Source organism: Argiope bruennichi, chromosome 6, assembly GCF_947563725.1.
Source record: "Argiope bruennichi chromosome 6, qqArgBrue1.1, whole genome shotgun sequence".
NCBI lineage: Eukaryota > Metazoa > Arthropoda > Arachnida > Araneae > Araneidae > Argiope > Argiope bruennichi.
Window position 1 is genome coordinate 100,922,506 of NC_079156.1, and position 25,027 is coordinate 100,947,532.

Consider the following 25,027-nt stretch of genomic DNA (forward strand, 5'->3'; position numbering starts at 1 on the left):
AAAAAGTATATATTAGTTTCATATTTTTCCTTTTTAGTTTAAAAAGTTAAATAAAAGAAATTATTTCATTTGGTAAATTATGCTACTTGGATGTCATAACAGAAAATTATATAATTAGGGAAAATAAATTGCACATATATAGCAAAATATTGCTTTACATAAATATTGCTTTTCTAATTAAAATGGTTTGTTTTATTTATTATGTTTTAAGTACGAATGTGTATATTTACACATTTTTATTATATAGTTATTTTTCATAAAATTACAGAAGATTAATCTTTCTCTTTAACGTTTACCCGAATTTTATATAGTACTTTTTTCTTTATTTTTCATTCAAATTTCAAAGCATTATTAGTTACATAACTGGTTTCCTGTGTTTTATATTTTCCTCACATTATCAACTATTTTTCTGATCTCTTAAAAGCTGTAAAAGTGAAAAAAAATACTGCATGTCGTCTTATACTATAGCCGATCAAGTCAAGATGATAATCAAAGGAACAAAACTTGCAAGAGCTCAAATTATATGTTTTATATCTATGATACAGAAATCATCAATATGTTAATATCTGAACTTAATATCCTAACAATGCTAGCAATACTGATCAAATCTGAAGAATGATATTCCTACAGATAAAAATGATTGCCACTAAAAGACAATTTTCCTATGATAGTAGTTTTAGAATGATAGATTAAATATAAGTTATATAAATTTGATAATTTGTAATTGTTTATATAATTAATTACATGCTATTAATTAAATAGATTCGGTCACATTTATACGACTATTGGCTTCTACAAGAAGAGCAGAAATAATTCTTTTTCAGAAATATTTTTTTTTGTTTTTGATTTATTATTTTATCACAAAATTTGAAGAAATTTGCAAATTAATTTTGTTTTTCTTATTTTTACTTTAGGCAGAGGGGAAAGATTCTTACTAGTAGTTATTTTAATAAGATTTGCACTTGAATGTTTCTGATTGTCTGCTTTAATTAACGACCCGCCGTTTCGTTGTTAATCCTTTATCTTGTAGTTTTCCTTTGATTTTCTTTAAAGTATAATTTTTTTAATTCATTGCTTTATTGTTGTTGGAATATTTGTTATGATAAAACAAGAATGCCAAGGGAAATTTGTATTCTTATATATTAAACAAGTTTTCTATTTATAATTTTTATATTATAATATTTTCTATTATAAATTTAATTTAATTCTCTTATAAATTAATACTATTCAATATTAAATTTTGTTATAAATAATTAAAACAAATAATTAATAATATATATTATAAACAAAAATCAAACTTTTACATGGAATTCGAAAATTCCTAGTAAAAATTTGATATATAGAAAAATACACTGCACATATTTCATCACTTTCTTACTAAAAAAATTCCGTGTAATTATTTTTATGATAAAAGAAGATTAAAAGGATTAAATTATTAAAAATATTTATTCAAAGAAATATACATATATTATATAATTTTGAAATTTCATTAAATTACATGAAAAGAATGGAAAAGGATACGAAAACAATTTTTTATTTATTTTTGGCCATATTTTAAATTCTTTATTAAACTGAACTTATATTTTTCATACTTAAAAATACTATTTTAGGGGACATGATCGTGATATAAAAAATTTAATTTAAATTTGAAGTAAAAATATCATTTGAAATCATAAAAAAAGTTCCGAAGAACAAACATTAAGACAATAAATTACAAACTCATTAGAAAATATTTAATTTTAATAAATTACCATCTTGTTTTTCCTCAATTTCTTGAATTAAAAATCTGTAAAACAATTTTTCTCTTATATTTAAACTATACTTTTTCTCATGACTGAAATCCAAAGGCAGCCTTTGATTGCAGGTGATATATAAAATTTTTTTGTGCGAAAATTTTTATTCGATATTCAGAAGTTTTCTTCTATATACAGAAACTTTTCTTTTGAAATACAACAGTTTTTGGAACAAGAACGAAACATAGAGATTTTTGTCATACGGAGTTCCATATGCTGTTCAACATTTTTCTTTATTAAAAACAAAATTTTAATTGTTGACAAATTTAAAAAATGAGCTTTTTGAACCCAGAATGAGTAAATAACGAAAACAAAATCTCTACTCTGAAATTCCTTTAACTCATTAAAATTGTTATTAGACATCGAAAGTAAAAATTGCAAAGAAAAGAAAAATATTTTAATAGGAAGAATACTATTGAAACTTGATTCTTCTAATGACCAATAACTTTCAATTGCATTTTCTATCAAATTATATTTTTTTGCCTAGGTTAATTTTACCTATACACAGACAATATATATGTATATTACCTATATACTTATACACCTGTTGATTACTTGGTTACTTTTACAAATATAAGATGACACATATATGCAAGGTTAGTCAAATTTTATTTACTGAATATTAAATCAATATAAAGCAAATATTAACAAACATTCTCTACTTCATGGTATAATTAGACTAAATAATAGAAAAGAAATAATGTAAAAAAATTAAAAAATTAAGAAATAGAAACTAAAATTTTTATTTTTAAAAACACAAAGAAATCTTTAAGTAAATTATTCTATATTTTATATAAACTATACTATATTTCAACTAAAACATATAAGTAGTAAGTAGTAAATTTATTTATAAGTAGTAGCCCCACCACTCACAGACTGCTTAGTTAAAAAAAAATATAAAGAAAAATATTTTCTATTTATAATTAGAATTCAATATAATTTTAAAAAACACAATTTGAAAAGTATTTCATTAATGCTCGAAATTTATTTTTATTTCTTAATATTTTTCAGCAGTAATTTTAAAGGCTTTTTGAATAATTTTTATGGATTTTAAAATTTATTTGATTTATATTATTTGGATTTTTTTATGGATTTGAAAATTTAGTCTTAAATAAATGAGTTCATTTTTAATTATAAGCTAGAACATGTGTCATCATGTGTCTGATCGTAATTAACTGCGTTTGATGCTTTTTATTGGGTAGACTGTGAATGTATATATGAATGACCGCAGCAATTAAAAATGTGTATAATTTATGTTTGCTGTTTTCAGATTTACAAACTTTTGTTATGGGAATAAGTTTCATGAAAATTACATTAAAGAGGGATTAATTCTGAAAAGAGTGATTTCAAACTCATCTGTAAGAATTTAATCTTTTCCTAAAAGAAAATTTAATTTAACTTTTTCCAAAATTCTTTGCGCTTTTCCTAAAAGTGCAAACAATTTTGTCACATCTTTATATAAAGTGCACTTATTTGCGAAATTCCGAAATATCAACAATTTTTACAGAGTTAAGATCTTTCAGACATTTCACATATTAAAACTTGACATATCGCACAACGTTCATCTATATGGAATATGAAACAAAAATGCTGAATATATAAAATGAATAAAGAGATTGAAAATATTTTTCTTTTTGCGTATCTAGCATTCAAATAATGTGTTTGTGCACAAATTAAAGCATAGATATTGCGATTTTAACTATATTTTTATCATTATTTCAGAATCGAGATACAGCCACCTTTACAGTTCATGTCATCAAAAATATCAATTGAAACAGCAGAAAGATGACAGCTGAAAATTATATGGCCAATGATGACCAATATCATGGCAAGTGTGTGTCCTTAAACGTCAGTGATTTTTCAAATTCGTCTGAAAAGTCAGCTCCAAAGGTTGAATTGAAGTTTCCTGATGAAAAATTGGAACAAGCAAATGAAAAAATAGGTATTACTTTTGAAAATACAATTTTTTATTTGTCTCTTAATTCAATTGTATATGCTATTTTCATAAAGATTTCTATAGTTTAAAATACATGAAAGGCAGAATCTGTGACACACAATGACAGAATTTGATGCATTAGTTTTTTTGCTGTTGTCAACATTACAATTCCGATTCCACTACAATAAAAAGCTGACAATCTAAAGAACAATAAAAAGAACAATCTAAAATCGATAGAATCTAAATCATGAACTTTAGATTCTATCATAAAAATGATAACTTAAATCTAATTTTTAATAAAACTTAGTAATGATTCTATCGAATTCTAATCATATGGAAAAAGATTTAAATATTTAAAAATTGCAATTTCGAAATATTTTAACATCACTTATTCTTCAGAAGTAGGATTTTTATTGTAATAACTATTCTTGAATAATCATATGCATAATCATAGTCTTGAGTAATCATAGTCTTTGGTGTTTTCTCAGAATGTATACTATTAAATTTTAATAATTATAATATATATATGTAAATAATTATAATATATGTATAATTTAATATATATATTTATATATGTGTGTGTGTGATCACCATGGATATACTATTTTGTCCTTTTGTTAATCAGCAGTTGAATATTTAATATAAGACTATCTTGAAGAATATTTAAGAATACAAGGGCCGTTTTTATTGTTCTATAAAATAGGTAAAAATGTAAATTTTAAGCCCATAAAGGCATGGTTGATGTTTATAAGCATAGAGATTACGATGCATTCTAATATATGAATACACACATATATGCAGGAGTTACCCTCGAAATGCCAAAGCGAGTGGAGTAATTTGGATTACCAATCTGTGACAGCATTTAGGCGGGAACCATTGTTGAGTTGTATTAGTCATTACAAACAATGGTACTAACTCTCTCGTAGGAGGAATATTCTCTCATGAAAGTAGAGGTAACTCGAACCTACTTTCTTAATGTACTTACCAGGTACTTTAAGGAAGTAGGTTCCTTACAGGCGAGAGCCAATCACCATACCGGAAGCAGCCTCTTCTATCTGAAGTACCATCGATGGGATGTACAATGGTATATCTTTGATATTGAATAATGGTATATTCCTTTTGTTATTGAAGTAAATAGAAAACAAATAGTAGAATTTCGTTAATTCAGCACTGCGCCAAACCGGCTTTTTTAGTATCCCTCTCGTTCCCATTCCCTCTTCTGAAAACGCCTTGTTCTTAAGGCGTTTTCAGAAGAACGCGGAGGAAGCGTTAAAGGGGAAGCAAGTTCTGTATGGTAAAATGGTTATCAAGACAAATTCGAAAACTTCGTAGTTTAGGATATCAATATATATTTAAAATATGTAGAATAATTAATTAATTAATCAGTCAGCTAGGCGCAGCTACTGTCCCGATTTCATTAAATTTCATTTCGTAAGAAAGCACAAGATCCCTAGATAAATCATCAATGATTATTTGTTCTCCGCTACCGTACATTTTTATGACAAGAATATGCAAAACACCAGTTCACTGTATATTCTTTATGGGAAAAAACAGGACAAACAACCATAGAATTTTCTTTCTTTCGCCACAGAATATCCCCGAACTTTTAATCGTTAGGATTCCCTGTCGGTTGAAAGGATATACGTGGAAATATTTAATAAGAAAAAAATTAAGTTTACATACGGTACACAAAAGAAGTAACTATATACAATAATATGATTATAAAGAGTGTCTGGTGGGGAGTATGAGTTGAGGAATTCTGTAGCACTAACCATTATACTGATTTCACAATTTTTTAATTTTTTTGAGGTTGTGACAGTCGCTTGCGCAAAAGTGCTTGCCATCTATTTTCATAAGATATCGCGACAACTGGGCCTATTTCGCCAATTTATTAAACAATTTCATCAATTCTTGTATTAATAGCTAACCAATCAGAATACTGTAATTAAGAATAATTCATTTATATAGGACTTTCATTTGATATGCTAAGCTGTAGTTCATTAAAATTTGTTGATATTGACGAATTTAATTCTATTAATATGATAAGCGAACAGCTGGATTCGCCTAAATAATATAATTTTCCATCATTTGTGCAATAAATATCAGTTTTGCGTTTTAAAAGCTTTTTTACATAAATCTTCACTAACCCGGCAATTTATTCAATCGGGCTGTCCTCTATCTTGACGTAGTTCAGATTACTGGGTTTACAGTTCTAACGGGCAATGCTTTAGAAAGCTTTCGTTGCTTTAGAGTTTTTATATTAAATTTAATTATTTTAGATCTATTGCTGCTATATGGGATAGTAATTTCGATATATTAATATAATTGGTCTTATATTTTGTTAATCTATTTGAATAAGAAATTTCTCTACAATACCTTTATTCTGCCTTAATTTCTCTGAGCCTTCTATTAGTAAAAACGGCAATTTTAGCTCAATAAAGCCAGATAACACATTTAATTTCTCTTTTATGGTACCTATGAATCCAAAAGCGGTGTTAAAGACTGAGAAATACTAAGATAATATTTTTCGTTTGATAAAATGAAAAAAAAAGTATGAAATGTTCTAATAATTTTCACTACTTGCTATTTAATTAATAATTTTACTCATTTGTTACGTAGAATCTTGTTAAATATTCTATGTAATATTATGCATATTTTTTTTCTAATTAAGAATGAAATATTTTTATAAACTGTTCATATGCTTTGATGATGTCTTGCCCGTGTTACCGCGGAAAGGAGGTGCAGTAGCTTTTGAGGGTAAAGACCTCTGAGCATCCGAGGGCAGAAGACTGACTTCTAGCTCATATGAAAATGACACTCACACACTCGCTTGCACAACCTCTTTTTACGGGGGGCTCTTTCACACACCTCAGATAGAACACAGGGGAAAGAGCAACCATGCTTGAACAAGGACTCGAACCCGGGATAACCAGATCATGTTGAAGACGCGCTACATCTAAGCCAGGATGCCGGCGTTGAGATGTTTTAAAAATGGATAATACAATAATTAATTTGACTTCACATTTTCATATCAATTTTACTGTGTTTTTTCTCTCTTTTTAGTCATAAAAGAACCCTTATTAAAGTGCCGTTACTTAGTTACATTAATGGTATTTTTGATAAACTTCCAAATAAATTGTTATCGATTGAACACCAGCATCAGTATTGTTGCCATGGTAAACAATACCGCCATCAGTACAAGTGATGCTGCGAACATTAGTTCTCTGTCCTGTCCTTCCAATGTTCAAGAAGTGGAAATGAACTCCAGACATCAGGTAAGTAATTTATCTTTAAATATAAGAATGAAACTTTGTAAATAGTTTTAAAAATAAAGAAATCCAAACTATAGAAAATATTTCTTTTAAACGTTTTTCATAAGTATTGTGAATTATAAGGAAGACTTGAGTTAAAATTTCGTTATAATTAAATAAGTGATTAATTAAATTTTAATCAAAAACTATCTTTCCAAAAGTAGAAATGTTTTGTTCTTGTTCTGAGTGTTGTATTTCCTCTTGAATGAGAATATTATAGTAATTTTAAATCATTTAATTATTTATTTTTCTTACCGGCTCTCGTATTATTTAATTAATAATGTTGTCATACTGTAAAATTAATTATAAATTAAAGGATAAAATTATCATTTTTTAACATATCTTTCATAATTTTTTAAAGATTTTTTATACATAAAAATTATTTGATGCATTGGTAATTCTCATTTTTATTAAAAATTAGTCCTCTCAGGCGACCAATTGGCTCGTTGAGAGTATTGATCATGCTGGATTTCAATTAATCGTTTTTATAACTCCATATTCAGGATTCCGTTAAATTGTCAGGCATTAAAGTCGTATTGTTTCAATTGCTTTGTTTATTTATTTAAAAAATGCATTATAGATATGAGTGCATACCCAGAGTTCATGAGTTAAAAATACACTGAGAACGCAAGTCAGAAAGCACACATAAAAAAAGTAACAGCAGAGAATACAGAATTACAAAGCTCAAAATCATATTTAGATAAATGCAAGCACTCAAGCAAAGGTCAAAAACGTAAAGCAGACGCAAGTACAATATCAAGACAAAATCGCGAACACACATAAATATCTCAATATATATAATTACAAATAATGATTAGCTAAGCATTAAAATATTATTTATAGTTAAAAATAATGATTAGTAAAGCATTAAAAAAGAATATAGTTAAGTCAATAAAAAATAAAGTCATGTATATGAGAGTTGAGAACAAGTCGCTTTAAAAGCATTAGAAGTTATATGATGAATATCAAGTTCCTCAGAGACCTTATTAAAAATCTTATAAAATGTATACAAAGTGAACCTGTCAATATAACTAAATTTAAAATAACCATTTGAAAAAGTATTCTGGGTCCTTAAAAGTTTTACAAGTACAGCGAAATCATAGAGCTTAGTATATCAATGCAATCGATCGAAATACTTATAACCTTATAAAAGAAACGAACACATGAAAATCTCGCCTACACCACTAACTAGGCAAACTGAAAGTAAAACGTAGATAAGAAGATTCACCTTTAAAATAAAATTCATTTTTATGATAAATGTTCTGATTTGTTTATCATGTACATGCACATTTCTAATGAAGAGTCTCATAACATTATAAGGTAATTAAATACGTAAATAATTGATTCGTCTATCTTCTAAATATCGCAATATTTTAGCTTCACTTTATTTATTTCATTATACAGTTATTAAGCAGAATCCTTCTTTACCTTGGCCATATTTGAATTAATAGATGCAGCTGTCTATACCAGTGTGGCTGGCATTAACGTTCCCCCCCCCCCGTTTTTATGCAATGCAATGCAATGTTTATTTACAATACAATATTACAATGTTTATTTATATTGGTTTTCTTGCTTTGTAATGCAAAAGATTTAAATTGAATGAAATTTTCCGAAACTGGAGGATGGTGTAGGGCAGCCGATCACTGAATGATGTAAGAGTATATAATATATGTATTTCATGAACTTTTATATGAAATTTCAAAATAAAATGGTTATGGCTGGGGAACTCTGTCAAAAGTTTTCCGAATAGAGAACCTGTTTTTTTTTCAAGTCTCACAAAATGGAGGGTTAAAAAGGCAAGCGGCCATTGATGACATATCTAATAATTATTAGCTTTTATATAAATCAAAATTTAGCGAGAGCAGACTTATGGTCTTGGCTAGGTCACTGATTCTTCTGTTCCTTTTATTTTTTAAAAAATATTGATGACTGATCATTTATGAAAGTAATCATTTCATAAAATTCATTGATCAATTATTTTTAACTATATTGGATTTGATATTTCAGGTCGAAGGAGAATTTGACTGGAGTCCCCAAATCCAAGGTTATATATTAGGATCAAGTTTTCTAGGCTATGTAATCACTCAAATGCCAGGAGGAATGATGGCAGAAAAGATAAGTGCAAAAATAACGATAATCACGGGGGTGCTTATTTCCTCTTTATGCCATTTAATATCACCCTTTGCATCATGGTCAAGCAGCAACTTTATAATTGCAGTTCAATTCACCAGAGGAGTAGGTCAAGTGAGTACAAAACTTTTAAGTCCCTTATAAATACTTTATAAATATCACTTGAATCATAAAATTAATAAATTAACTGAAATATTTCTATTGAATTTTAAAGGTTTCCTTTAAATAATTATTATATTTCAAATAAAATATCAATGATATATAACTTATTCTTAACGGCTACTCTGACCCTTCACTAAGGCACATGATCTGATCGATTTGACCGCTACGACAACTACACTAGCGGGAACTAAGGTTGAGTTTCAAGGGCCATCACCAACCACAGTACAATCCTTCCCGTGGGAAGCAGGTCCCGTCATCGGTAAGAGGTACGCAAATCCCACCATTTCTGCACCCACCTGGGTAGTGCGAACCGACCACCATACTGGACGTTTCTCATCCTCATTTCTGAAGTGCCCCCTGATGGGAGCCAATGGTATATATGAAGCAATCTTTACAATTCAATGCGAGATACTTGGAAGATCCATGTAATTTCAACGATTATTTAATTCTCTTGTTTGTCAGATTTAAGCTTATTCTCTAATTGCAAAAAGGAATCAAGTCCAACATTTTCATTTTCTTTTTTCCAGAAAATTTCTTCGGATGGAGGGATGCATTCTTTTGTAGAAAATAAATTTATACAACTAACTATTTTGTTCTGAAAGCAAAGACTTTGTTTTGACAACATAATAGGTACAACTCCTGGACTCTTTGCCAATCTTCAGTGAATGTCATGTTCTATAACTTCTGTTTCTCGTGTTCAGCTGACCACCCCTCCACCACTGAGCTAAGCAGTATCGACAGGATTTGTTCTGGTCGACTACTGCTTTTAACATAACCAGTCCATAACACCGGCCGATTCACAGAATTGTCATGCTCTTCGAGGGAGTTGGCCCCAGTCAGAAAGTGGTCAGTCTCTGACCTTCCTCCTCATCTTCCGTACACCTATCATCTTGTTAAACAAGGAGCAAGCCACCACTTTAAGGAAATCGCCTCGAAATTCTCAAAATTATTTGAAATTCTCGTTCTACAACAAAAGACCTCCGAACATTTCAAAACTTTCTAATAGCTGGGAAAAAAAGTCATTTTTTAACATTATGTCCTTCAGTGTTTTAATATTGGCTGGTGTCATCAGTACTGTACTTAAGTCCTCATTTTCATCTTTCAGATTCATTCTTAATTTCGAAATTTCTCTGAATTCCTTCAATTAATAATGAACAGTTCCGATTTCTGCTCAGATATATTTATTTTCCCGCATTCTTCCAAATCTTTGGAAATATGCGGAAAATCTCCCATGTCCTGATATTGGTGTTATTGTTTATAATGGCACTTGCCATGGACAAGCTCGCTGACGAAGTCAGCTATTTTAAACCAAGGAAGCGTCTCTTGTTTTAGTAGCGCCAACTCGGGCCAAGAGTACGTCTTAGCTACTCACGCATCACACTCGCTTTCAAAACTCCTTTTTACAGGGGGGCAAATTCACACATCTCACAGATAGAACAGAGGAAGAACAACCATGCCCGAACCGGGACTCGAACCCAGGACGCCCAAATCACGGGGAAGACGCGCTGCCCCTATGCCAGGACAGCGGCTTATGTCCTGACATACTTTCGATTATCAGTGGATGGTATCTTCTTATTTTTATTTCTGGGTTAAGAATAAAGTCATAAGTTATGTCATGTTCCGTGACAAGACTTATGACTTATGAAGAAATTAGGCAAATCTTTGAAAATGAAAAAAAAAAAATAATAATAATTGTGAGATTAATGTTGATTTGGTGGCAAATATTTCTTTGCTTTGTAATACTAATGTAACGCATGTACTATTTTGATTGCTGTCCATTAATGTTTTTGTTATTCATAATCTATTAATTGATTGAATGACGTGTTTGTGAATGAAGAATGTGATAGTGGAAAGGGATGTAGCGCGATTTGTTCAATAATTCGATGGTATAATCAATATAAAATTGATATAGATGTCAGTAAGTTGAACATGCCAGGAGACGATTCTTTCAGATTATCCAAAAATAACACTGTAATTAGCTGTCGGTCAGAATAAATTCTGTCGATACTATTTCATTCAGTGATGTCGGATGGTAGGATGTAGACAAGAAGTAACACAGTAGTTTTATGCTTTATAATTATGTCCAAGATAAAAAAAATTAAGAAAACTTGCCTAATATTTCTTATAATGGTCATTCCTTAATATGAATATTCTTTAATGATTATTCTCAGGGATTTCGTAATTATAAAAAGAGAGCACATAAAATAGAAACATAATATACCATTAGTGGGATTAACAGATTTTCTAAGGAAAAGCTTGCCTTTTGTCTAAAGGAAAACTTTACCTAAGAGTAAAAAAAAATGTATCGTTGCAATCTCTCAATATTATAAACTGGTTTCATATATAAGAACTGTAAAGTGAAATGCTATAACAACATTAATGGCCATCTTTCCCAGAAATACCAAAACAAATCTATTAATTTCTACATTAAAGCACACAAGTCTGAAAATCTTATCATTTTATTATAAACATTTTACTAAAGAATCTTTGATTAAAAGCCCGGTCAGTGTAAAAAAATTTTATAGTAACATTGCCTTCTGGCTTGTGGGCATAAAATAGCTTTAATTTTCATTTTAGCAGCTGTAAAACGTATTTATTATATTTTTTGTAGTCCTTTCATATGAAGTATCATTTTTGTAAGGATATATATATATATTTGCCAAATCTGGGCATTTTTTTTAAAGTAATAAGCCTACGTTCACTGGAAAAAGCTATTGACCATAAAAAGAAAACCTTTTTAAGGAAATGGTGATATTTTTAAAAGATAACTTCAAATATTTAGAAATATTTTTTTATTCCAGTTTTCTTTATCAAGAGAGGAGAGTTTAAAAAATTCTACTTTTACTTCCTGTAAAATTTATATTTTATGACTTTTTTTCAGTTAATAATTAATCAAAGTTATGTACAATTTCTATTTAAATTTATTTCGTTTCTAATCTAATTGATCGAAATCAAATGCTCTTGCCATTGTTTCATTTGAGGGTCTTAATAAAGTTTTTTTTTTTCAATTAATTCTAAATCTTATAAAAATTTAGGCTGCCTATCAAGTTTCATCAGTCTCTCAAAATTTAAACGAATAAATAAATGTAAAAAAATAGAAAGACATATTTGTGAATGCTATTCCAAAATAAGGAATAAATGTACAAAATTTTATTGCGGTTTCATTAAGTACTACTATGTATGTGTGTGTATCATTCATTAAACCAAATTTATAAAAACAGCGATCAAAATAATGTTTTATGTTTACTGAATTTTAGTGTGTAATTCCTACCTTACTTCAATTTAAATTCCCAGTCTTTAACCGGTAAGCAATATCGAGACATAACCTTACTATAAAAAAAGAGGATTCCTTTATACACATTGTGACTTTCGATGGTTAGTATCCATTTTAGGGGCTTACTCTGTCATATCTTTCATTAACAGCTGTTTTAAATAAACAAATCCAATGAATTCCTGAGCTTTGTTAGGACAAAATCGATTAATAAAAATATGAGGTCGTGTAAACAGATGAATATAATTCTAAAAATAAATATACAAGGAAAAAACTTTGAAAAACTCGCGTTCATTTGTGCTTTTTAAAGGAAAAATGTGTTTTAATCGAAGATCTAGAAATTAAAACAAAAATCGTAAGGGCTTTAAGTCACACATAGAAAATCTTTTAGTAATTTAGAATCAGAATCATTTATATAGGGCATTTTGATTTTTATATATGGAATGTTTGGGATCGATATTCGTAGTAGAGTAGTGTTCTGCTACTATTCTTCGCATTTTACACGTTTATGATTTCGTTTTGAATTCTAGAGCTTCATAAGTTTTTTTCTACTTCTAAAAAAAGAATAGACAAAATTGACTATTGTTGTTTGTTTGTTTGTTTCAGCTTACATCCTTATTCTAAACAGTCATTTTAAAACTTAATCCAGAAAGAAATTAGCTTCTATTAATAATTGATGGTTTTAAAAATAACTATTCTATTTGTACGTAATCTATACATTTAGTATTTTACCACAATTTTAAATTCTTAGTTATTCCTAGTTATATTCCTATTCTAAAAATAACATTTTATTTTTTATTTTTTAATATTCTTCATTTATAAGTAGATCAAAGCAAAAATGTGTGATTAAACAAGATGATATATATTAAATTCAAATAAAAATCGCGCAAGGTGAGTAGCTATGGATAGACAAAAGTAAATCCTGACTCTGCATTTAAGAGGGAAGAGATGCAAGAGAAGCAAAAAATTTAAAATAAACAGCCAGAATTTTCCAATTTAAAAAGAGGTGAATATAATAAGTGAAGAGGTTATAAGAAGAACCCAAATGTATAGTAAATTCAGATAAGAATCATACATGATGAATAGTTATGGACAAATAAACAATAAATATTGAATCTGCATTTCATGGGGAGGGGAAGGGGGGCGAGAAACAAGAAATGGGAAATAAACAGTCAGCATTTTTCAGTGGAAAAGACATTTTGTTCTATCATGAATATTCTAGAATTTTACTGACATTGAAAAAAGAAAAATAAAACCATCAATGGTGAAAGTTATAAGCAACAGTTGATCAATTCGAACAAGGTACTGAAGAAGAAACGTACAAAATATGGTGAAAGATATGATGAGGGTTATTCTAACACGACAAAGCTCGGTCATATGTTACTTTAAAATCCTTTCGCTTGGATGTGTTGTCCCACCAGTCTTATTCATCTGATGTTGCTCCTTCAGACTACAGTTTGCTTCGTTCCATGCAAAATACCTTTTCAGCAGAGAGTTTCAATTCTCACAAAGATATGGAAAATTCACTTGATAACTAGATTACATCCAAATAACCAGACTTTTTTCTTCGTGGAATTCATTTATTGCTCGAAAGATGAATAAGTGTTGTAAATTTTGGAGAAAAATATTTTGAAAAAAAATCAATCTTTATTTTTTATAACAAGGAAATGTCTTTTTTTAATTAAAAATATACGGAGTCATATTTATACACTCAATAATTATTGGAAATCATTTGGTTCCTTAAATAACTTCTTAGATACATGAGATTGCAAATGCTTAAATAACGTTTTTATTTTTCAGGGTTTCATTCCGGCAGCATCTTGCGTCCTAGCTGCTAACTGGCTTCCAATCAAGGAAAGGGGCTTACTGAATACTGTCATGATGTCAGGTTTCTGTGCTGGGGCGTTACTAGGAGGTATAGCCACTGGTGCTCTGTGTTCTTCCTCTCTGTTTGGCGGTTGGCCGTCTGTCTATTATATTTTTGGTAATTATTTATTCATTTAAATTTATAATAATTTCATTCTCTATAAAATTCATGTAAGGTTTCTTTTTGAAATGCTAAAAATATTTTATTTGTAATGCTTTTGAATTTGAGAGAAATTTGGATTACAAGTCATCGCGTTTTCTAACAAATATGCATAAAACTTATTATAAAATTTTATGTTAATTAACATAAAATTGATTAAAGTTGTGAAATTTAGTACTGAGAGTTAAATATGTATTTATAAAAAAATAAATCTAGTATTAAAAATTTTTACTTTAATAAATTTATTATTTAATTCACAATTTAAAATAGAAAGCAATTTGGAAAATTGATTAATTAACCTTGCTAAATTAAAAAAATTAATTAGGGAATTAAGAAAGAAGCAAACGGATTAAACAGCATGGTGCAATCCATAGAGGCTGTATAAAAATATCAGTATAACAACAGTATATAACAAATATAACAGATATGCAATTTTACATCAATTATTTCAACAAACATCAATTATTTTTACATTAATACATTTGTGATTTATGAGTTAAAATAGAAAGTAATTTTGAAAATTGACAAATTAAAAAAAAATTAGAGAATTAACAAGAAAGGAAACGGATTAAACAGAATGGTGTAGCCCATAGTTGCTGTCAAAATTTATGAATTTAACCACAGCATATAACAGATATGTAATTTTAATATGTAATTATTACATTTGAATCTGTATTCAAAACGTTATATTAAAATATGATTCTCATATTACGTTATAATATGATTCATAGAAACGTGTTACGTTTCTGTGAATCATGTATTCAAATACTCTTCGATGTCATGAGAATGATATGATATTACTCGCAAATACATTAAAAATTATTTGCTGCACCTGCTGAACCTTCGAATGATTGACTTTTATGAATGCAATAAAGCTTCATTTTATATGATATTCAGACTGAATAAATTGATTTGATTTGTCCTTGTGCACACAGGCAGTCAGGATTCCAATTCTTCAGATCTAAAATTTTCAAAATATAATATAACAAAGTGTATAATATATATAACTTTTATTTAACCTTTATATAAAAGAGCCTGCATAAATTTTTATTATGCTGATTGTACCACTTTAGAATCTAATTAGAGAAACGAGATTACAGCTTATTTTCTTAATTTATAATTTTACAAGGTTGATTTTGTTCCTTATATTCCAAAGACGTGCTACAACTGTTTATTTCTCCAAATAATCGTAAGCATATATTTCACTTACAAGTTTCATTGAATAAGGTGGATAATGAGAATACGCTTTCTTTCCTGTGGGAATTCATAATAAGTTACAGAAATGTGAATTTTTATACGACCTTCACAGTGTAAATTATCTGTTTAGAAAATATTTCTCTTACTTCTTTTTTTCTATGCACACAAAATGCTTGACGCTTCTGTCTACGAAATTGCAGAAATATATGCATTTCTAAATTTATAGGCACTTAACACCAATTTAAATGGAAACATTTATTACAGAAATTCAAATTTATTTAGTACACAAAAATTGACAAATGGAAATATTTAAAACATATTAAATTTAACATTTTAAATTTGCCTCATTTTGATTGGTCTCAATAGTTGAAACTTCGACTCAATGAAGAAGAGAACAGAAATATGAGAAATTGAAAGTTAAAAATATTTTAGAAAAATAGATTTCTAACAAGAAAATGACATTCTTCCTTTGCAATTAAGCGCATAATATTGTACTTTCCTTAAAAATCAACCTGAAAATTTTGAAGAGTGATGATTTATGCTGTATGTAATAGTAAAACAGCTACTAAGCAGAATAATGCAATTTTGCATAGATATCGAAGGTGTTTATTTTGAACAAAATTTGTAAACATTTCAATTAATGTATTATTTAACTTCTATTTTTAATTTAACAAAACATAATGTATGCTTTATTTTCTGATATCGCCTTTTTAATAGACTATTGTAGTTTTTAAATTATTCCCTAATCGAAAGACTCATTCTAATACCAGTTAGAAGTATGAAAAAGTTGTTTAAATCAGTAATTTTAATTTAATATCTCGGAAAATTTTGCAGATTAAATAATTAATTCGTTCGTACAGATAAGTGGACATATTTTTACTGAGAACCATACAAATATTTATTTTCTTTAACTTTATATTATCAACAATGTAAAACATATTCGTCCTATTATCTATCAAATTTAATGAAACTTCTTGTTTTAAAGATATTTTCCATAAGTTTTTCATACTTTTTAGAAGACAAAAGTGAATGTCACTGAGCAAGTTTTTCTATATTCCATTTAGCAATTTTGTCTAATTAAAAGAAAACAAGTGAAGACAAAAAGTTTTTAGATCTTTTATGGGTGTAGCATTTAAGAAAATAAACGCTTGTTCAACTTTTTTTGGTACATCCTGTACAGTGTATTTAAACCTGAAATATTATATTGTATGGAGGATAATATTATAAAAAATGATGAAATGAAAATGTAACGTTTCTACGTACATAACTGTAGTTTCTTTTTTAGGTGCCTTAGGAATTATTTTTTCCATATTCCTTCACATGTTTCTGTTCGAATCTCCTAAAACGCATCCTAGAATAACAGAATCAGAATTAAAATATATTTTACTTAATCAAGAACTTAACTTATCAGGAAAGGTAGGTGATTTTTTTTTTCTACGACAATCTTTACTTATCTTGAATATATTTCTGACTAAACTTCTTTGTGTTTGCCAGTTTAATGAAAATGTCTAAAAATACTTCAAGATAATCCTAATGTGGTAACTCAAAAATTCAGAATGAGTTTAAAGGATCGCATGCACGGTACAAATATCCGTCGAAACTGTTGAATGAAGTTACATCAATTATTTCGAAACCAATATCCTCAATTTAATGAAATGAGAATTGAGAGAGTGTGATATTGGTTTAAATACTCTCTTTCATGAAAGATTATATTAAAAATCAATATTGATTCACAAATCTGAATAATCAGCAATAACTTCAAATTGTTTTTGTGAAATTTCAAATCGAATAGCAAATTCATCAAATGAATGTTCATGTAATTGTAAAAAAAAGTGTTTCATTAACTTAAAAGGTTCTTTTAATACTTTGGAAAAAGATCAAAGTTTTTATAATTTGAAATTTAATAATTAAACTAATTCTTCCATTTAGTAGCTGAAAATCGGTTTTTCGAAAAAAGCTTAAATGATTTTTTTACTTGATTTTCTAGGAATTTCCTTTTATTTAAAAAAAATACAGAAGTATCGTTGTCCTATTTCGAATATGTATATGTAAACATAATTTTGACAATTAAATGGCCGAAAAAAATAGTTCTGGAATTAACTTCAATTTATTTAATACGGAATCATAATTTGTACAGAGTTGAGACGATGAAAAATAGACATCTGTTTACATCGCGATATGAGAGCAAAGTGTCAAATTTTTTTCCCTTCATTGTATTGTATTTACGATAGATAGAGATTTCTTTGCAACATATCGAAGGAATCTTGGGTATCCTCTAAAAATATGTGCAGGTATTAAGGATTTTCATCCTTTCTTTTCTGGTTTGAGAACGGTAGAGTCAGCAATTTTGTTAAGCGCGTGTTAGAAATAACTAAATAAAAAAAATGGGAATTAGATCAGTAAATAAAAGAAATTTTAGAATGAAGTTAACATGGGCTAAATAAAGATAAAAGGAAATCTATTAAGATTTAAATTAAATTAAGAAATATGATTACAAATACATATTTAGTAAATAGCAAAAAAGAGTCTTTAAAATATGGGAAATTCTAAAGAAGTATCAGTTAATTAATTTGGACCTATGCGCACTTTCGAAATTGAATAAGTAGTATAAAAATATCCAATGTCAAAAGTTGATATATTTATCTTATTCAATTCATGCTCTTTCGGATTTGGGAAGAAAAACCTTTTTATTTCCTATTTTACTTAATAATTTTCTAGTAAAAGATTCTTGGCAATTTATGAACGAAATTTTCATTATTAAATTATCAATAAAGACTTGTTATTACGAAAAAAAATATTTTTTGAAATATTCTGAAGACCACCAAACAGAGGAATATTACCCGATTCGGAATCGAAACAGTCAAATTTAATTCTCAGAAACATTTTCTTTGAGAGGGATATCCAAATCTCCAAGAGCTAAATATTGTTAGTAAACAATAGTCAAAATGTCATTGGAAAATGAAAATTTTACAGGCCAAGTTTTCTATAACGCATGTTGATGCTTGAAAAATAACGTATGTTTGCATAGTTTTGGAAGTGAACTTTTCTTTTGTGATCCATTTTAAAATTGTATATATCATCTAGAAATCTTTTATACAATTGCCTAGTATGTTCTCATTCTAACATTATGGGGCCTTGTTTGCATTTTTCCATATTTCATGTATTTGGTTGTAATACTCCCTTTTTGATAGGAAATATTACTTGAAATGAATTTACAAGTCAATAATCGTCTATCCGAAAATCTCACTACAAATGAAAAAAAATGTATGCTATTTTCTTTTTTGCTTCTTAGTCGTTGATATACAGGCAAAACAAACTGCAACTAAGTCCGTGTCCATTTTTAAAACAATATTTTTTAATAATTTTTTTTTGTTTCTTAAATTCATACGAAGAAATTGTTATTTTTTTATTACATAAATCAAGAAATTTAAGGGGGAAATTAAACAATTATACCTAATTTTCCTCAATTTTGGAATGAAAAGAGTCAATAATCAATTTATTATTCTGTGAGTAAACTTTTAATGTATTTAAGATTTCTAAAATCTAACTCAATAAATTAAAAGTTATATGGTATTTTATATAAGAGCCGTAAGCTGCCGTTAAGAACTCTAAAACAAAACATTTATTAGATATTTTTATTAGTGTTTAAAACTTTGAAAAGTTAAAGAATTATTTGAGAGTTTAGGATTATTGCCCATGTTTTAAAAAATAAGAAAAATTACGATCAGTAACCTTAATAGAATTTTTAAAAATATCTAAGAATAACGAGTTAAAAAATTGAAAATACAAAAATATATTTTAAAAATAGATTATTGAATGTAATTTGCACTAATAACTTTGCAATGTGAATAAAAAGACAGGTTTGCGAAAAGATTTCAAAAACATTGATTGAGGCTTTAGCAGAACTAACATTATGTGATGTTAATGATTTTAATGAAATAATCTCGTTGTATAAATTGCTGTCTTGAAATTTCCCTTGCGCACTTTATTTAAATTAAAGAATCAATTCTATTGATTTTTATGTTTTTGAATATTTAAAAACATAAGCAGATCTCTTGATGATGTTTCAGCGTCCCCCTATTCCTTGGCGAAAACTCTTCACTTCCGTTCCATTTTATGCTTTGACTATTGCCATGACAGGCCAGTTTTGGGCATCAACACATTTTGTTACTGTTCACCCTACTTTCCTGGGAACAATTCTGCGTTATCCCATTCAGGAGGTGAGTAGTATATTTGTAAACAAATTCATTGGAATAAAGTCATGCAGAAAAATCTTTATATATAGGACCCTCAAGCTTGCCGAATATCAGGTTTTATATATGTAATTTAAACACTGGGCTGATATGTTTAAATACTTATTTCTTTTTTATAATCAAATTGATATCAATGTTTTTTATAGTTTACTATCATAATTAATGAAATATTTTGAATCCTTCACCTCTGTTCTTTATTGGCAGATATTCATTGTTACCATTTAAAAACAAAGTGTTTTAATATAAAGAAACCCATTCTTCAGCACAAATTCTCCATTCGGAGCTTGATAGTTACGGTTAGTAACAAAAAGATAGAAATAATAAAACAATCATGTATTTTGTATAATAACAAATGTGAAGAACCAAAAACAGAAGAATCAAAATAGAGAGAGAGAGAGAGAGAGAACTAAAGAGGTGAAGAACCAGAGTGGTTAGAGAGGGAACCAAAGAGAAGAAGAAAAATAGTGAATAAAGAGATAACCAAAAAGGCGAAGTAATAGAGGAAATAAAAAAATCAGAGTCGAAAAGCTAGAATGTAGAGGCTGAAAATGGAAGAAGAACCAGAGTGAAGAGAGGGAGTGCCAAAAGAACGAAGAAAATGTATAAAGACAGGACAAAATAAATGAAATAATCAGGTGAATACAGATAAAATCAAAGAGGAGGGAAGCTAAGAGTGCAGAAGAAGAGAACCTACGAGGAATAGAACCAGAGTGGATGAAGAGAGGACCAAAGAGACGAAGAAAGAGAGTAAATAAAGTCAGAATCTAAAAAGTGAAGAGCCAGAGTGGGAGCTGAGTTGTTGGTGCATCAAGAATTTGGTATCGGTTTTAATCTAAGAAAAGAAAAAATACAAGAAAATGATCACTCTTGAAAAAAGTTAGAAATATTTTATGTGGTCTCTTTAGATCATCCAGATCCACTGTTTCATTTTCAGATTCTTTTTCTTTGCTCACAACAAAACCTAGAAATCTGTTTGCCTACTTACAAAATCATAAAATAGCCCCTTCCTCTCGAAATCCCATAGTAAATCGTTTTTACAATTCCAAAAGGACTTCCTTCTAAAGACATTAAGATCTTGTTATAATCCACACCAGTCATAATTATTAAGTTTTCTTTTTGGTTATTTATCTTTTTTTTTATCCTTTAATTTTCTTTATTCCTCTCATTTCTAATCTTGGCGTTTCTCATGTGTCTATCTATTCTTGTTAAAACAGCAATTGAGACTGAGAAACTGCGCCTAGATTGGCGGCGCGGACGTACATAAAAAAAATATTTCGCCGTTTCTTTAAAATTAAATCTTAAGTAATGCCAAGTAGTTTTTATCATATTTCCACATTAAAAGTATGCGATTGTGATATTATTTTGACGCACACTTTTTTTATAAATAAAATCGGAAACATTTTTCACCAGATTTTCTTGCATTTCTTTCTTTAATAAAATAAACTGTCTTAACTCTTCCTCTACTACGTATACGAGAAAGTAAAAAAAAAAATTATTTCACCCAAAATCTGCGATTTTTTTGAAATAGAGTGTTATCAAGTTTGTGCATGCTCATTTACATTTGCTCATGCTGTAGGGGGTGGGGGCAAAGGGAACATAAATAACTCGTGCGACAATTTTAAGGAATATCAAGAACAATAATCCGTTTATTTTACCTTTTTAAAGCAGATTACGATACAAATACCCTAGAGATATTTGTATTTATACTTGTTAAGACAAAGAAATACTAAGATCGCATTATGTAGTTAGTTTAGTTATATTAACGTCCGTTTTAAAGAAACTTTAAAGATATTTTGAAACAGACCTCATAGTTAGAACCGCAGTCAGATGACGTTAAAAACATCTGAACTGGTACCCCCTCTCCAAACTTCCGTATCACACCAAAAAGAGGAAGTTTAGCCCATATGGATTTAACGTGCATGAGACCCACTTGCACGGGAGGTTTTTCAGTGGAATCTCGTCTCGAACCTGGAGCCATCAAGTCACGAAGCCGAAACATTACCATCAGGTCACCGCGGCCCAGTCGTATTATATAAATAATCAAGGCCATATTAAGTCATTTGGATCATATGTAATATGTGATAATAAATTAGAAGAAGGAAGAATGAGAATAATTTTTACTTTAATTATAATCATGACTGTTTTAAGATCGTTTAACTTCTGCATAGGTTGCAGCTTAATGAAAATAATTCACAAAAATTTTTATGACGTTAAGTAACTGGCATTAAACAATAATAATACATTTTAATTCCTCATTATGAAATTCCAAAATGTTTCCTTGCAGAATGGACTGTTTGCCTCCGTTCCATTTGTTCTTCAGACTTTCCTAGCTCTGTTGGTCAGCTGGATTTCTGGTTGGTTAAACAAGCATAAGTATGCTGGAGTGGACAAAGTTCGTAAAGGATGCAATTTTCTATGTAATTTTTTTCTATCCTATTCTGATATTCTAATAATTTAGATTCTTTTAAAAAAAATTATGAATATAAGAAATGTTAATTCATTTATATGATGGGCTTGGTAAATTCTTCAAAATTAAATACAGTAAAAAGAATTAGAAAAGCATTGATACAACATATTATTAAAGAAACAGTTTTTTTTAAAGTATTAATTCTAATGATATCAAATTTGGTATGGGAGTTTGTGACTACAAGTGTAGTTTGTGTCCTTTTAAAAAAAATCGGCTGTGGATACCGCGTTTAAAACAAAAATTCTATTTTTAGATATTATTAACCGCATTGGGATAAATTGCCCTAAACTTCGACAAAGATTACGCGATAGATTCAGTAAAATACCAAATTCGCGCCAAATGTTAATATTTCGTATCTATTGTGCGCCACTGACATAAGGCGTTCTCTGGATTAGTGTATGCTAGAAAGCTTTAGGGAGACCATTTCCGTTAGTTTTATAAGGAGGACATATGAAGTTGTCATAAATACACTTCTTTGATTAGAAGTTTCTGTAGTTAAAACTAATGAATGGGATGAAATTAAATTCATTTAAAAGGAGTTCATTGGTAAGGAGATGAATTCTTCAATAAATAAACTGTTCTAATCGCCGCTCTATCTTGTACACAAGAGAATTCTTCGTTCTGAAAGTGTTGCAAGTCACCTGGGAACATTAGAAGTGATAAATAACCGACTTTTTACACAAGTACTATATTATATAGCACGCATTTCTGTATGTGCATATTTTATAAAATTCTAGGATTGATAGAATTTTTAATAATCCATTTACCATACGTTCATTGTATTTTTCGAATCATTTTCAATTCAAAAGCAACAAAATCTCATTTATCACTAACATTTATTAGATGCAGATGTCTCTAAACAAAGAATGTTGTTTCTTGCCACGCTGTATCATATGAATGATCGTTATTGTTCCGGCTGTTTCAAACAATGTAATTCCCCTCCCCCATAATAAGCTATTCTGTAAAACCCTTATGGCAATACGACTTGATTACCTAGTACTCTTAAACATATGTTTTGAACGATATTCACTCAATGCAATATGCCTCCTTATCTTTGTTACAAAAAAAAAAGTTCTCGAAAACTCTTACACGCACAATGCTATTCTATGAGGTCATTACAAGAGTGAGTGATTTACAAGAAAGAATTTGGAATTATATACAAATAAAATAAACGTGCAATTCTGCCCCCCCCTCCTTTGATATCTTAATTCGTAACACGATATATTAGCTTAGATTGACAGCAACAATTAATAATAGGTAATTTATTACCATTTTATTTTGAGTACAGACACTCAAAATAATCTAAGTATAAAATTCATTTATATATTAAAATTTCAAACTTTTTTCTTTTTCTTTAATAAGATAGTCTAAATCTTTAGTTTCTGCTCATCTGTGCTAAGAATCTTAGTATAGAAGGAGAATTCTTTTATTATTAAAATTTTCATATTAATATACAGAATGTTATACTTAGTTTTCTACTACAAATTTCAAGACCGTTATAGTAAATATTAATAATTTTGATAATCCTCTTAAATCTTTTTTTTTGTTTAAATATTTCAATTATTGTCTTTTTTTTCTCCTAGTTTGTGTGGGCTATTCCCTTTGCTTGTTAGGCATTTATGCCGCAGGTTGCGACAAATCAACAAGTGCTCCCTTCTCCATTCTTGCTATGGGCTCTGTTGGTCTCTCTTTTGCCGGTTGTATGATTGCCGCCATTGATATGTCTCCAACATTCGCAGGTATTTACTTAATTTATCCCTTTCGTTAACGAAAAAATAATAATAGTTCCTATATTTTTTTTTTATATCTATACGAAAATAATTCTCGTGGAGAAACTATTTAAATGAATACTGCGATATCTACTATATGAAAAATATGTTGCACTTGTCAATCAAAGCAACTTTTTGTACAGTTTTAAGACAATCTTCAAAATAGAATCGTTTTGATTTTGGATTGTATATATTTTTTTCTCAAGAAGGAGTGTTAGTGCAAATTTGAGAAGTATTTTTCCTTATTCTGTGTAAACAGTTACTTGAAGTACATTAAAAGTATAACATGTCATTTTTACTTTCAAGTATACAGAAGTACAGAGAAAATATTCTAATCATCTCAGAGTTTACTTTCGTACATAGAATCTAGATCTAAAATGTATATACTTAATAAACTCGGAATCAAATCCATCAAGAGGTTGATTTTCTGACAATTTGTACTTTCACGAGAACGTAACTGCAATAATTCAAACACGTAATAGCTTAAATATATGAAATTTGGCATTTGCTGTTGTGACTACAATTGTAATTCTGTGCTAGAATTAGTTTCAATCGGTTGGAATAAACGCGTCTAAATTACAAATTCATTTTCATACCTAGTGCTATATGCCAGGATGTAATCGGTAAAAAAGAAATCGTCAATTAGCATGCGATAGATACAGTAAAAATTTGAAATTCATTAAAAAAAATGAATATTTCATAACTATTGTTC

General features: G+C 28.6%; 1 protein-coding gene across 3 annotated transcripts in view; it reads left to right on the plus strand.

Annotated features, from left to right (window-relative positions):
* Positions 1-25,027, plus strand: part of LOC129972199 (putative inorganic phosphate cotransporter) — a 51,735-nt gene that overhangs the window by 16,009 nt on the left and 10,699 nt on the right. For all 3 annotated transcript variants that reach the window (XM_056086230.1, XM_056086231.1, XM_056086232.1), the window contains exons 2-9: positions 3,516-3,735; positions 6,793-7,004; positions 9,048-9,284; positions 14,404-14,587; positions 17,112-17,242; positions 19,897-20,046; positions 22,364-22,496; positions 24,130-24,285. In XM_056086230.1, coding sequence (XP_055942205.1) covers positions 3,579-3,735; positions 6,793-7,004; positions 9,048-9,284; positions 14,404-14,587; positions 17,112-17,242; positions 19,897-20,046; positions 22,364-22,496; positions 24,130-24,285 — 1,360 coding nt within the window. In that variant the 5' untranslated portion in view covers positions 3,516-3,578. The remainder of the gene's footprint in view (positions 1-3,515; positions 3,736-6,792; positions 7,005-9,047; positions 9,285-14,403; positions 14,588-17,111; positions 17,243-19,896; positions 20,047-22,363; positions 22,497-24,129; positions 24,286-25,027) is intronic.